Genomic DNA, 15,702 nt, shown 5'->3' with positions numbered 1-15,702 from the left:
CACCCACTCACCCACCCACCCACTCACCCACCCACTCACCCACTCATTCACCCACCCACCCACCCACTCACCCACCCACTCACTCACCCACTCATTCACCCATCCACCCACTCACCCACCCACTCACCCACCCACTCACCCACTCACTCACCCACCCACTCACCCACCCACCCACCCACTCACCCCCACTCACCCACTCATTCACCCACCCACCCACCCACTCACCCACCCACCCACCCACTCACCCACTCACTCACCCACCCACCCACTCACCCACTCACCCACCCACTCACCCACTCACCCACCCACTCACCCACCCACTCACCCACCCACCCACCCACTCACCCACCCACTCACTCACTCACCCACCCACTCACCTGCAATGGGGTCATTATCATTTCCAGGCTCCGCCTCCTCTCCTCCAGGCTCCGCCTCTTCCTCTCCAGGCTCCGCCTTTTCCTCTCCAGGCTCCGCCTTTTCCTGTCCAGGCTCCGCCTCCTCTCCTCCAGGCTCCGCCTTTTCCTGTCCAGGCTCCGCCTCCTCTCCTCCAGGCTCCGCCTCTTCCTGCCCAGGCTCAGCCTCTTCCTCTCCAGGCTCCGCCTCTTCCTCTCCAGGCTCCGCCTCTTCCTGTCCAGGCTCCGCCTTTTCCTGTCCAGGCTCCGCCTCCTCTCCTCCAGGCTCCGCCTCTTCCTGCCCAGGCTCCGCCTCTTCCTGTCCAGGCTCCGCCTCTTCCTGTCCAGGCTCCGCCTCTTCCTGTCCAGGCTCCGCCTTTTCCTGTCCAGGCTCCGCCTCCTCTCCTCCAGGCTCCGCCTCTTCCTGTCCAGGCTCCGCCTCTTCCTGTCCAGGCTCCGCCTCTGGATGATCATTCACCACCACAATCAGAAGATCCGTGAAGCTCTTTGTGTGTCTCACAGGTGTCCAGTTAGAGGGGAGCACACGTGGTCAGAACGTGACAACAACAACACACACCACTAACACCCACTACCACAACCACTACCACAACCACTACCACAACCACTACTACAACCACTACCACAACCACTACTACAACCACTACCACTACCACTACCACAACCACTACCACAACCACTACTACAACCACTACTACAACCACTACCACAACCACTACTACAACCACTACTACAACCACTACTACAACCACTACCACAACCACTACTACAACCACTACCACAACCACTACCACAACCACTACTACAACCACTACCACAACCACTACTACAACCACTACCACAACCACTACTACAACCACTACCACAACCACTACCACAACCACTACTACAACCACTACCACAACCACTACTACAACCACTACCACAACCACTACTACAACCACTACCACAACCACTACTACAACCACTACTACACTACCACTACTACACTACCACTACTACAACCACTACTACAACCACTACCACAACCACTACCACAACCACTACTACAACCACAACCACAACCACTACTACAACCACTACTACAACCACAACCACTACTACAACCACTACTACAACCACTACCACAACCACTACTACAACCACTACTACAACCACTACTACAACCACCACTACCACAACCACTACTACAACCACTACCCACAACCACTACTACAACCACTACTACAACCACTACTACAACCACTACCACAACCACTACTACAACCACTACCACAACCACTACCACAACCACTACTACAACCACTACTACAACCACTACCACAACCACTACTACAACCACTACTACAACCACTACTACAACCACTACTACAACCACTACCACAACCACTACTACAACCACTACTACTACACTACCACAACCACTACTACAACCACTACCACAACCACTACTACAACCACTACTACTACACTACCACAACCACTACTACAACCACTACTACAACCACTACTACAACCACTACTACTACACTACTACAACCACTACTACAACCACTACTACAACCACTACCACAACCACTACTACAACCACTACTACAACCACTACTACTACACTACTACAACCACTACTACAACCACTACTACAACCACTACCACAACCACTACTACAACCACTACTACAACCACTACTACTACACTACTACAACCACTACTACAACCACTACTACAACCACTACTACAACCACTACTACAACCACTACCACAACCACTACTACAACCACTACTACAACCACTACTACAACCACTACAACCACTACTACAACCACTACTACAACCACTACTACAACCACTACCACAACCACTACTACAATCACTACCACAACCACTACTACAACCACTACCACAACCACTACTACAATCACTACCACAACCACTACTACAACCACTACTACAACCACTACCACAACCACTACTACAACCACTACCACAACCACTACCACAACCACTACTACAACCACTACTACAATCACTACTACAACCACTACTACAACCACTACTACAACCACTACCACAACCACTACTACAACCACTACCACAACCACTACCACAACCACTACTACAACCACTACTACAACCACTACTACAACCACTACTACAACCACTACTACAACCACTACCACAACCACTACTACAACCACTACCACAACCACTACTACAACCACTACCACAACCACTACTACAACCACTACTACAACCACTACCACAACCACTACTACAACCACTACTACACTACCACTACTACAACCACTACTACAACCACTACTACTACACTACCACAACCACTACCACAACCACTACTACAACCACTACTACAACCACTACTACACTACCACTACTACAACCACTACTACACAACCACTACTACAACCACTACTACAACCACTACTACTACACTACCACAACCACTACCACAACCACTACCACAACCACTACTACAACCACTACTACAACCACTACCACAACCACTACTACAACCACTACCACAACCACTACTACAACCACTACTACAACCACTACTACAACCACTACCACAACCACTACCACAACCACTACTACAACCACTACCACAACCACTACTACAACCACTACTACTACCACTACCACAACCACTACCACAACCACTACTACAACCACTACTACAACCACTACTACAACCACTACTACAACCACTACTACAACCACTACTACACTACCACTACTACAACCACTACTACAACCACTACTACAACCACTACCACAACCACTACCACAACCACTACCACAACCACTACTACAACCACTACTACAACCACTACTACAACCACTACTACAACCACTACTACAACCACTACTACAACCACTACTACAACCACTACTACAACCACTACCACTACCACTACTACAACCACTACCACAACCACTACTACAACCACTACTACAACCACTACTACAACCACTACTACAACCACTACTACCACAACCACTACTACCACAACCACTACCACAACCACTACTACAACCACTACTACAACCACTACTACAACCACTACTACAACCACTACTACAACCACTACCACCACCACTACTACAACCACTACTACAACCACTACTACAACCACTACCACAACCACTACTACAACCACTACAACCACTACTACAACCACTACTACAACCACTACCACCACTACTACTACAACCACTACCACAACCACTACTACAACCACTACCACCACTACTACTACAACCACTACTACAACCACTACCACAACCACTACCACAACCACTACTACACTACCACTACTACAACCACTACCACAACCACTACCACAACCACTACTACAACCACTACCACAACCACTACTACAACCACTACTACAACCACTACCACAACCACTACCACAACCACTACTACTACAACCACTACTACAACCACTACCACAACCACTACCACAACCACTACCACCACTACTACTACAACCACTACTACAACCACTACCACAACCACTACCACAACCACTACTACAACCACTACTACAACCACTACTACAACCACTACTACAACCACTACCACCACTACTACTACAACCACTACTACAACCACTACCACAACCACTACCACAACCACTACTACACTACCACTACTACAACCACTACCACAACCACTACCACAACCACTACTACAACCACTACCACAACCACTACTACAACCACTACTACAACCACTACTACAACCACTACTACAACCACTACTACTACAACCACTACTACAACCACTACCACAACCACTACTACTACAACCACTACCACAACCACTACCACAACCACTACTACAACCACTACTACAACCACTACCACAACCACTACTACAACCACTACTACAACCACTACTACTACCACTACCACAACCACTACTACACTACCACTACTACAACCACTACCACAACCACTACCACAACCACTACTACACTACCACTACTACAACCACTACCACTACTACAACCACTACCACAACCACTACTACAACCACTACTACAACCACTACCACAACCACTACCACAACCACTACCACAACCACTACTACAACCACTACTACAACCACTACTACAACCACTACTACAACCACTACCACTACTACAACCACTACCACAACCACTACTACAACCACTACTACAACCACTACTACAACCACTACTACAACCACTACTACAACCACTACCACAACCACTACTACAACCACTACTACAACCACTACCACAACCACTACTACAACCACTACTACAACCACTACTACAACCACTACTACAACCACTACCACAACCACTACTACAACCACTACCACAACCACTACTACAACCACTACTACAACCACTACCACAACCACTACCACAACCACTACTACAACCACTACCACAACCACTACTACAACCACTACTACAACCACTACCACAACCACTACTACAACCACTACTACAACCACTACCACAACCACTACTACAACCACTACTACAACCACTACTACACTACCACTACTACAACCACTACTACAACCACTACTACAACCACTACTACAACCACTACTACAACCACTACCACAACCACTACCACAACCACTACTACAACCACTACCACAACCACTACTACAACCACTACTACACTACCACTACTACTACACTACCACAACCACTACTACACTACCACTACTACAACCACTACCACAACCACTACTACAACCACTACTACAACCACTACTACAACCACTACTACAACCACTACCACAACCACTACCACAACCACTACCACAACCACAACCACAACCACTACTACAACCACTACCACAACCACTACCACAACCACTACTACAACCACTACTACTACAACCACCACTACCACCCACTAATATCACTACTACCACTACTACCCACTACCACCACTACCACCACACTACTACTACACTACTACTACTACACTACCACCACCACCACCACCACTACTACTACCACCACCACCACTACCACCCACTACTACCACTACCACTATTACTACACTACTACTACTACCACTACTACTACTACCACTATTACTACACTACTACTACCACCACTACTACCACTACCACCCACTACTACCACTATACCACCCACCCACCACTACCACCCACCCCCTCGTGTGCAGTGCCGGCCTTCATAGGTTCTGCTCGCTAACAGCACTTGCCCCTACAGTCTGTTACAGGCTACACGGGGGATCTTTGTGTGTAAAGCTGTGAGTGTGTGCAGATGTGTGTGTGTACAGATGTGTGTGTGTGTAGGTGTGTGTAGGTGTGTGTGTGTAGGTGTGTGTGTGTAGGTGTAAGATGCGCCTGCCATTCTTCCACTCCGGTGGTGGGTGTACACCCAGGATCCCATTCCAACCAAAAGTGGCCTGGTCTAAGTTAGCTGATGAAAGTTGCAAGCGAGAATTTCATCATCGCTTGCAGCTGGGGTTGGCATCGTCCCCCACTCCACCTGATGTCGAGGGTAAATGGGCGAGGTTTAAGACTGTGACTCATGCAGCTGCAATGGCTGCTTTGGGTACGCGGTCCAGACCTCCCCGGGAACCCTGGCTGACGGAGGAGGTGTTCAGGTTAATTGAGAAAAAGCGACAGGCCCACTCTCATCGCCTACAGCATCCCACGTCAGAGAATGAGGAGGTTTACCGCAGTCTTCGCTCGGAGGTTCGGAGAGCCGTGAGGCGCTGTAAGGATGGGTGGTGGTCGCGGGTTGCTGAGGAGATGGAGTCTGCCTCAGTAGCCCGCGATCACAAATCACTCGTTAACTCCATCAAAAAAGTAACCTGTAGCGCCACACCTATTACCATCATTAGAGGAAAAAACGGTGATCCAATCTCCGACCCCCAGGAACAGGTTTGCAGATTTGCTGAGCATTTCTGTGAGGTCCTGGGGGAGGGAAAATCTCTCAGCCAGGAAAACATCATGGCACAAAGTGGGGATAACCCTGCTGAGGCTGCGGTGCCTCAAATATTGGAAGAGGTCACCCCCTGTGAGTGGCTGGCTGAGGTACCGGCTGTTGAGGAAGTACTGAGGGCGATCCGGAGTCTGAGACCAGGGAAGGCACCGGGCAGAGATGATCTCCCAGGCGAAATGCTGAGGGAGGGTGGCGTTTGTGCACAGACTGCCCTATATGACATCATAACAACAGTCTGGACCACTGGACGGGTTCCGCAGGACTGGAAGGATGCCCTGGTGGTCCCCCTCTTTAAGAAGGGGGACCGTACCGACTGTAACAACTACAGGGGCATCTCACTCCTCAGTGTGCCGGGTAAGGTCCTGGCAAGGATTATTCAACATCGCCTTGCTAGGCACGCTGAGGAGAGGCTTGCGGAGCCCCAATGCGGTTTCAGGAAAGGGCGGTCCTGCACAGATGCCATATTTTCTGTCCGTCTGCTCCAGCAGAGGTGTAGGGAATTTCAAAAAGACCTACATCTCTGCTTTATTGACCTGGTCCAAGCCTATGATACCATCAGTAGGACTGGGCTCTGGGTTGTTCTTCGTGCTTTCGGAGTCCCTGACCCTCTGCTCACGATCATTAAGGACCTTCATGATGGTGAGCGGGCCCGGGTAAAACTACGTGGCCGGGAGTCGGAGCCTTTCCCTGTACACCTTGGGGTGCGACAGGGATGTCCTCTGGCTCCCACATTATTTAACATCTATTTCGACTGCGTAGTTCGTGAAGCCTTCAAAAGCTGTATCGGGGGAATTACCATTTGGTACAGATATAATGGGAGGCTGATCGACGCCCGGGTGCGATCAAGGGATGGCTCCCTATTGGTCAACCACGTTATGTATGCCGATGATTTGGTAATAGCTGCTCATTCAGAAGAGGAGTTGGAGACGCTGCTGCTGAGACTGGAGTGTGCCACCAAGAGGTGGGGCCTTACCATCAGCCCCACCAAAACTAAGCACCTGCCTGGGTATTTTGTACCATCGGGCACTCCGCCCCCACAACTCCCAATCGGTGATGGGGCAGTTGTGGAGAGAGTGGAGAGTTTCCCATACCTGGGCAGTGTGCTTATGACCGGCTCCAGTTTATCAGCAGAGGTCTCACTCCGAATCAGTCGAGCGGCAATATCTTTTCATCGGTTGCGTAACGCTGTGTGGAAGCTACCTGGTCTGTCGCTCCGCACGAAGCTTCAGGTCTTCTCGGCCACGGTCATTCCCTCCCTTCTCTATGCTTGCGAAACGTGGACCCCCCTAGTGGAGCATCTTCGCCGGTTGGAAACATTTAGGCTGGCCTGCCTACGATCCATCCTGGGTTTAACCAGGCTGGATTGTGTGAGGAGCTCACAAGTCCTTGAAAGATCTGGGCAAAGTCCCATCAGTGAGCTCCTCCGGCAGGCAAGGCTGCGTTGGCTGGGTCATGTAGCCCGCATGCCCAGCCACCGCATGCCTAAACAGCTTTTGTTCGGCCGGATCGAGAGGGCTAAACGGGCGCGGCACGGGCTAGAGAAGAGATGGAGTGATGTGGTACAGGAGGACGTGGAGCTGAGTGGACTTGCCGATGACTGGTACCAGCGGTGTCAAGATCGGCCTCAGTGGAGGAGGCTCGTGAAGGACGCTACTGGGCAGTTGGAGGCAGTCGCCCTCCAACAACAACGGAGGGCGGAGGAGCGACGCTCACAACAACGAGCGGAGCGCCGGGTGGCTAAAGCACAGCAAGTTGGCACAGTAGGGGGCACAGGTGGTGGATCAGCCAGTCATCTCGGTCATCTCGGTCAGTCGACCCGTGGCACCTGGGTCTGCCCCGTGACCTCCTGCCAGCGGGCGTTCGACACTTCACGTGGCCTCAGGGTGCACATGGCCTGGCACAAGCGTCGTGGTGACGTCACCGCCACTTAGTGGCGAATGGCGGTTGTTGTTGTAGGTGTGTTGGTGTGTGTGTTTAGGTGTGTTGGTGTGTGTGTGTAGGTGTGTTGGTGTGTGTGTGTAGATGTGTGTGTGTAGGTGTGTGTGTAGGTGTGTGTGTGTAGGTGTGTGGGTAGGTGTGTGGGTAGGTGTGTGGGTAGGTAGGTGTGTGTAGGTGTGTGTGTAGGTGTGTGTGTAGGTGTGTGCGTGTGTCGGTGTGTAGGTGTGTGTGTGTAGGTGTGTGTGTGTAGGTGTGTGTGTGTAGGTGTGTGTGTGTAGGTGTGTAGATGTGCGTGTAGGTGTGTGTGTGTAAGTGTGTGTGTAGGTGTGTGTAGGTGTGTGTGTGTAGGTGTGTGTAGGTGTGTAGGTGTGTGTGTGTAGGTGTGTGTAGGTGTGTGTGTAGGTGTGTGTGTGTGTAGGTGTGTGTGTGTGTAGATGTGTGTGTGTAGGTGTGTGTGTAGGTGTGTGTGTGTAGGTGTGTGGGTAGGTGTGTGGGTAGGTGTGTGGGTAGGTAGGTGTGTGTAGGTGTGTGTGTAGGTGTGTGTGTAGGTGTGTGCGTGTGTCGGTGTGTAGGTGTGTGTGTGTAGGTGTGTGTAGGTGTGTGTGTGTAGGTGTGTGTGTGTAGGTGTGTAGATGTGCGTGTAGGTGTGTGTGTGTAAGTGTGTGTGTAGGTGTGTGTAGGTGTGTGTGTGTAGGTGTGTTGGTGTGTGTAGGTGTATGTGTGTAGGTGTGTGTGTGTGTGTGTAGGTGTGTGTGTGTGTGTAGGTGTGTGTGTGTGTAGGTGTGTGTGTGTGTGTGTAGGTCTCACTAGGCCTGACTCAACAAGGCCTCACTAGTAATACTTTTTTCCCGCCTTTTTTCTGGCAACAAAACTTAAACCATTTTACGAGGAATCACGCCACTGCATTAACCACAATACCTGCAGTCAAAACACAAACAAAAACACAACTCTGATAATGGATGTGCACTGTCCTTGAAGTTGATTGGTCCACACCCGAGACAGCTTTCCTTAGAGCCTAGTCTCACATGGTCCTTGAAGTTGATTGGTCCACACCCGAGACAGCTTTCCTTAGAGCCTAGTCTCACATGGTCCTTGAAGTTGATTGGTCCACACCCGAGACAGCTTTCCTTAGAGCCCAGTCTCACATGGTCCTTGAAGTTGATTGGTCCACACCCGAGACAGCTTTCCTTAGAGCCTAGTCTCACATGGTCCTTGAAGTTGATTGGTCCACACCCGAGACAGCTTTCCTTAGAGCCTAGTCTCACATGGTCCTTGAAGTTGATTGGTCCACACCCGAGACAGCTTTCCTTAGAGCCCAGTCTCACATGGTCCTTGAAGTTGATTGGTCCACACCCGAGACAGCTTTCCCTAGAGCCTAGTCTCACATGGTCCTTGAAGTTGATTGGTCCACACCCGAGACAGCTTTCCTTAGAGCCTAGTCTCACATGGTCCTTGAAGTTGATTGGTCCACACCCGAGACAGCTTTCCTTAGAGCCTAGTCTCACATGGTCCTTGAAGTTGATTGGTCCACACCCGAGACAGCTTTCCTTAGAGCCTAGTCTCACATGGTGTTGGACCAGATGACGCCAAAAGGCGCACAACTCAAAGACAACGCACCATCAGAGTATGAGAGTTCGGGGTGAAGCATTTACACCATTGGAACCTCATTTGCCAGTAGCAAAATATGATCATTGGTTTTTTACCCTTCTATCTGGCAACAAAACTGACAACTTTTTTACAAGGAGTCGTGTTTGCATAGAACACAATACCTGCGGTCGGAATGCAAACAAAAAACATAACTCTGATAATGGATATGACTGTCCTTGAAGTTGATTGGTCCACACCCGAGACAGCTTTCCTTAAGAGCCTAGTCTCACATGGTGTTGGACCAGATGACGCCAAAAGGCGCATCTACATCTACAGAACGTGAAGAACCAGTGGCATCTACATCTACAGAACGTGAAGAACCAGTGGCATCTACATCTACAGAACGTGAAGAACCAGTGGCATCTACATCTGCAGAACGTGAAGAACCAGTGGCATCTACATCTGCAGAACGTGAAGAACCAGTGGCATCTACATCTGCAGAACGTGAAGAACCAGTGGCATCTACATCTACAGAACGTGAAGAACCAGTGGCATCTACATCTGCAGAACGTGAAGAACCAGTGGCATCTACATCTGCAGAACGTGAAGAACCAGTGGCATCTACATCTGCAGAACGTGAAGAACCAGTGGCATCTACATCTACAGAATGTGAAGAACCAGTGGCATCTACATCTGCAGAATGTGAAGAACCAGTGGCATCTACATCTGCAGAATGTGAAGAACCAGTGGCATCTACATCTACAGAATGTGAAGAACCAGTGGCATCTACATCTACAAAACGTGAAGAACCAGTGGCATCTACATCTGCAGAACGTGAAGAACCAGTGGCATCTACATCTGCAGAACGTGAAGAACCAGTGGCATCTACATCTGCAGAACGTGAAGAACCAGTGGCATCTACATCTGCAGAACGTGAAGAACCAGTGGCATCTACATCTACAGAACGTGAAGAACCAGTGGCATCTACATCTGCAGAACGTGAAGAACCAGTGGCATCTACATCTGCAGAACGTGAAGAACCAGTGGCATCTACATCTACAGAACGTGAAGAACCAGTGGCATCTACATCTGCAGAACGTGAAGAACCAGTGGCATCTACATCTGCAGAACGTGAAGAACCAGTGGCATCTACATCTACAGAATGTGAAGAACCAGTGGCATCTACATCTGCAGAATGTGAAGAACCAGTGGCATCTACATCTGCAGAATGTGAAGAACCAGTGGCATCTACATCTACAAAACGTGAAGAACCAGTGGCATCTACATCTGCAGAACGTGAAGAACCAGTGGCATCTACATCTGCAGAACGTGAAGAACCAGTGGCATCTACATCTGCAGAACGTGAAGAACCAGTGGCATCTACATCTGCAGAACGTGAAGAACCAGTGGCATCTACATCTACAGAACGTGAAGAACCAGTGGCATCTACATCTGCAGAACGTGAAGAACCAGTGGCATCTACATCTGCAGAACGTGAAGAACCAGTGGCATCTACATCTACAGAACGTGAAGAACCAGTGGCATCTACATCTGCAGAACGTGAAGAACCAGTGGCATCTACATCTGCAGAACGTGAAGAACCAGTGGCATCTACATCTACAGAATGTGAAGAACCAGTGGCATCTACATCTGCAGAATGTGAAGAACCAGTGGCATCTACATCTGCAGAATGTGAAGAACCAGTGGCATCTACATCTACAAAACGTGAAGAACCAGTGGCATCTACATCTGCAGAACGTGAAGAACCAGTGGCATCTACATCTACAGAACGTGAAGAACCACCACCCCACATAAAGACACCTACACCACCACCACCAACCACACCACCACCACCACCCACACCACCCTCACCACCCACACCACCCTCACCACCCTCACCACACACACCACACACACTCACCACACTCACCACCCACACCACACACACCACACACACCACACACACCACACACACCACCCTGACCACCCTCACCATCTCACCACCCACACCACCCACACCACCCTCACCACCCTCACCACACACACCACACACACCACACACACTCACCACACTCACCACCCACACCACACACACCACACACACCACACACACCACACACACCACCCTCACCATCTCACCACCCTCACCACCCACACCACCCTCACCACCCTCACTACCCACACCACCCTAACCACCCTCACTACCCTCACCCTCACCACACCACCCTCCCCACCTCACCCTCACCACTCCACCCTGACCACCCTCACCACCCTCACCACCCACACCACCCTCACCACCCACACTACCCACCACCACCCTCACCACCCACACCACCCACCGCCCACACCGCCCTCACCGCCCACACCGCCCTCACCGCCCTCACCGCCCTCACCACCCACTCCACCCTCACCACCCTCACCACACACCACCCACACCACCCTCACCACCCACACCACCCTCACCACCCTCACCACCCACACCACCCACCCCACCCTCACCACCCTCACCACCCTGACCACCCACACCACCCTCACCACCCACACCACCCTCACCACCCACTCCACCCTCACCACCCTCACCCCCTCACCACCCATACCACCCACACCACCCTCACCACCCTCACCACCCACCCCACCCTCACCACCCACACCACCCTCACCACCCTCACCACCCTCACCACCCACACCACCCTCACCACCCTCACCACCCTCACCACACACCACCCACACCACCCACTCCACCCACACCACCCACACCACCCTCACCACCCTCACCACCCTCACCACCCACACCACCCTCACCACCCTCACCACCCTCACCACCAACACCACCCTCACCACCCACACCACCCTCACCACCCACACCACCCTCACCACCCTCACCACCCACACCACCCACACCACCCACACCACCCTCACCACCCTCACCACCCTCACCACCCTCACCACCCACACCACCCACACCACCCTCACCACCCTCACCACCCTCACCACCCACACCACCCTCACCACCCTCACCACCCTCACCACCCACACCACCCTCACCACCCACACCACCCTCACCACCCTCACCACCCACACCACCCACACCACCCACACCACCCTCACCACCCTCACCACCCTCACACACACACCACCCACACCACCCTCACCACCCACACAACCCTCACCACCCTCACCACCCCCACCACCCTCACCACCCTCACCACCCTCACCACCCTCACCACCCACACCACCCTCACCACCCTCACCACCCACACCACCCTCACCACCCTCACCACCCTCACACCACCCTCACCACCCTCACCACCCACACAACCCTCACAACCCTCACCACCCGCACAACCCTCACCACCCTCACCACCCTACCGAGTGTCACCACCCACACCACCCTCACCACCCTCACCAACCACACCACCCCCTCACCACTCTCACCCTCACCACCCTCACCAACCACACCACCCCCTCACCACTCTCACCCTCACCACCCTCACCACTCCAACCACCCAAACCACTCCACCGTCACCACACCACTCACACCACACCAACCAGCCACACACACCACCCTCACTACACCATACACACCAACCATCCACACACACACCACACACTCACCACCCTCACCACCCCCTCACCACCCACACAACCCTCACCCCCTCACCACCCACACAACCCTCACCCCCTCACCACCCTCACCCCCCTCACCCCCCTCACCACCCTCACCCCCTCACCACCCTCACCCCCTCACCCCCTCACCACGCTCACCACGCTCACCACGCTCACCCCCTCACCACGCTCACCACCCTCACCCCCTCACCACCCTCACCCCCTCACCACCCTCACCCCCTCACCACCCTCACCACCCTCACCACCCTACCGAGTGTCGCTGCCCACGGCTGCTGCTCTTTGAAGGCAGCCGCAGCAGCAGCAGCCGCCGAGTCTCCGACTGCAGAACGAGTGGAGGGAGACGCCATCGCTGCCTCCTCTGAGCCTCCTCCTCCCCCTCTACTAGCTCCTCCCCTTCCGGTTCCTCTACTAGCTCCTCCCCTTCCTTTACTAGCTCCTCCCCTTCCTCTACTAGCTCCTCCCCTTCCTCTACTAGCTCCTCCCCTTCCGGTTCCTCTACTAGCTCCTCCCCTTCCTCTACTAGCTCATCCCCTTCCGGTTCCTCTACTAGCTCCTCCCCTTGCTCTACTAGCTCCTCCCCTTCCGGTTCCTCTACTAGCTCCTCCCCTTCCTTTACTAGCTCCTCCCCTTCCGGTTCCTTTACTAGCTCCTCCCCTTCCGGTTCCTCTACTAGCTCCTCCCCTTCCTTTACTAGCTCCTCCCCTTCCGGTTCCCCTACTAGCTCCTCCCCTTCCTCTACTAGCTCCTCCCCTTCCGGTTCCTCTACTAGCTCCTCCCCTTCCTCTACTAGCTCCTCCCCTTCCGGTTCCTCTACTAGCTCCTCCCCTTCCTCTACTAGCTCATCCCCTTCCGGTTCCTCTACTAGCTCCTCCCCTTGCTCTACTAGCTCCTCCCCTTCCGGTTCCTCTACTAGCTCCTCCCCTTCCTCTACTAGCTCCTCCCCTTCCTATACTAGCTCCTCCCCTTCCTTTACTAGCTCCTCCCCTTCTGGTTCCTCTACTCGTTCCTCCCCCTCTACTAGCTCCTCCCTTTCCTTTACTAGCTCCTCCCCTTCCGGTTCCTCTACTAGCTCCTCCCCTTCCTCTACTAGCTCCTCCCCTTCCGGTTCCTCTACTAGCTCCTCCCCTTCCTTTACCAGCTCCGCCCCTTCCGGTTCCTCTACTAGCTCCTCCCCTTTCTCTACTAGCTCCTCCCCTTCCGGTTCCTCTACTAGCTCCTCCCCTTCCTTTACTAGCTCCTCCCCTTCCGGTTCCTCTACTAGCTCCTCCCCTTCCTTTACTAGCTCCTCCCCTTCCGGTTCCTCTACTAGCTCCTCCCCTTCCTCTACTAGCTCCTCCCCTTCCGGGGCATCTACTAGCTCCTCCCCTTCTTCTACTAGCTCCTCCCCTTCCGGTTCCTCTAATAGTTTCTACTTTTTCGGTTCCTCTACTAGCTCCTCCCCTTCCTTTACTAGCTCCTCCCCTTCCGGTTCCTCTACTAGCTCCTCCCCTTCCTCTACTAGCTCCTCCCCTTCCTTTTCTCGCTCCTCCCCTTCCGGTTCCTCTACTCGTTCCTCCCCTTCCTCTACTAGCTCCTCCCCTTCCGGGGCATCTACTAGCTCCTCCCCTTCCTTTACTAGCTCCTCCCCTTCCGGTTCCTCTACTAGCTCCTCCCCCTCCTCTACTAGCTCCTCCCCTTCCGGTTCCTCTAATAGTTTCTACTTTTTCGGCTCCTCTACTAGCTCCTCCCCTTCCGGGGCATCTACTAGCTCCTCCCCTTCCTCTACTAGCTCCTCCCCTTCCGGGGCATCTACTAGCTCCTCCCCTTCCTTTACTAGCTCCTCCCCTTCTGGGGCATCTACTAGCTCCTCCCCTTCCTCTACTAGCTCCTCCCCTTCCGGGGCATCTACTAGCTCCTCCCCTTCCTCTACTAGCTCCTCCCCTTCTGGGGCATCTACTAGCTCCTCCCCTTCTGGGGCATCTACTAGCTCCTCCCCTTCTGGGGCATCTACTAGCTCCTCCCCTTCTGGTTCATCTACTAGCTCCTCCCCTTCCTTTACTAGCTCCTCCCCTTCTGGGGCATCTACTAGCTCCTCCCCTTCCTTTACTAGCTCCTCCCCTTCCGGGGCATCTACTAGCTCCTCCCCTTCCTCTACTAGCTCC

At 52.6% G+C, this 15,702-nt stretch overlaps 1 protein-coding gene across 1 annotated transcript; it reads right to left on the bottom strand.

Moving 5' to 3' along the window:
- Nucleotides 1-377: 377 nt before the first annotated feature.
- LOC144954227 (uncharacterized) lies at nt 378-13,979 on the bottom strand (the record flags this gene model as incomplete). The annotated part of the gene is made up of 2 exons (XM_078884775.1): nt 13,812-13,979; nt 378-854 (listed from the first exon to the last, which is right to left on the bottom strand). Coding segments are annotated over exons 1-2 (574 nt in total), but the record flags the coding sequence as incomplete, so codon positions are not given.
- Between the last annotated feature and the right edge of the window lie 1,723 nt (nt 13,980-15,702).

Source organism: Lampetra fluviatilis, unplaced genomic scaffold (genome assembly GCF_964198595.1).
Source record: "Lampetra fluviatilis unplaced genomic scaffold, kcLamFluv1.1 SCAFFOLD_1028, whole genome shotgun sequence".
NCBI lineage: Eukaryota > Metazoa > Chordata > Hyperoartia > Petromyzontiformes > Petromyzontidae > Lampetra > Lampetra fluviatilis.
Note: the sequence above shows the minus strand (reverse complement) of the source record. Positions and strands in the feature narration are given on the sequence as shown.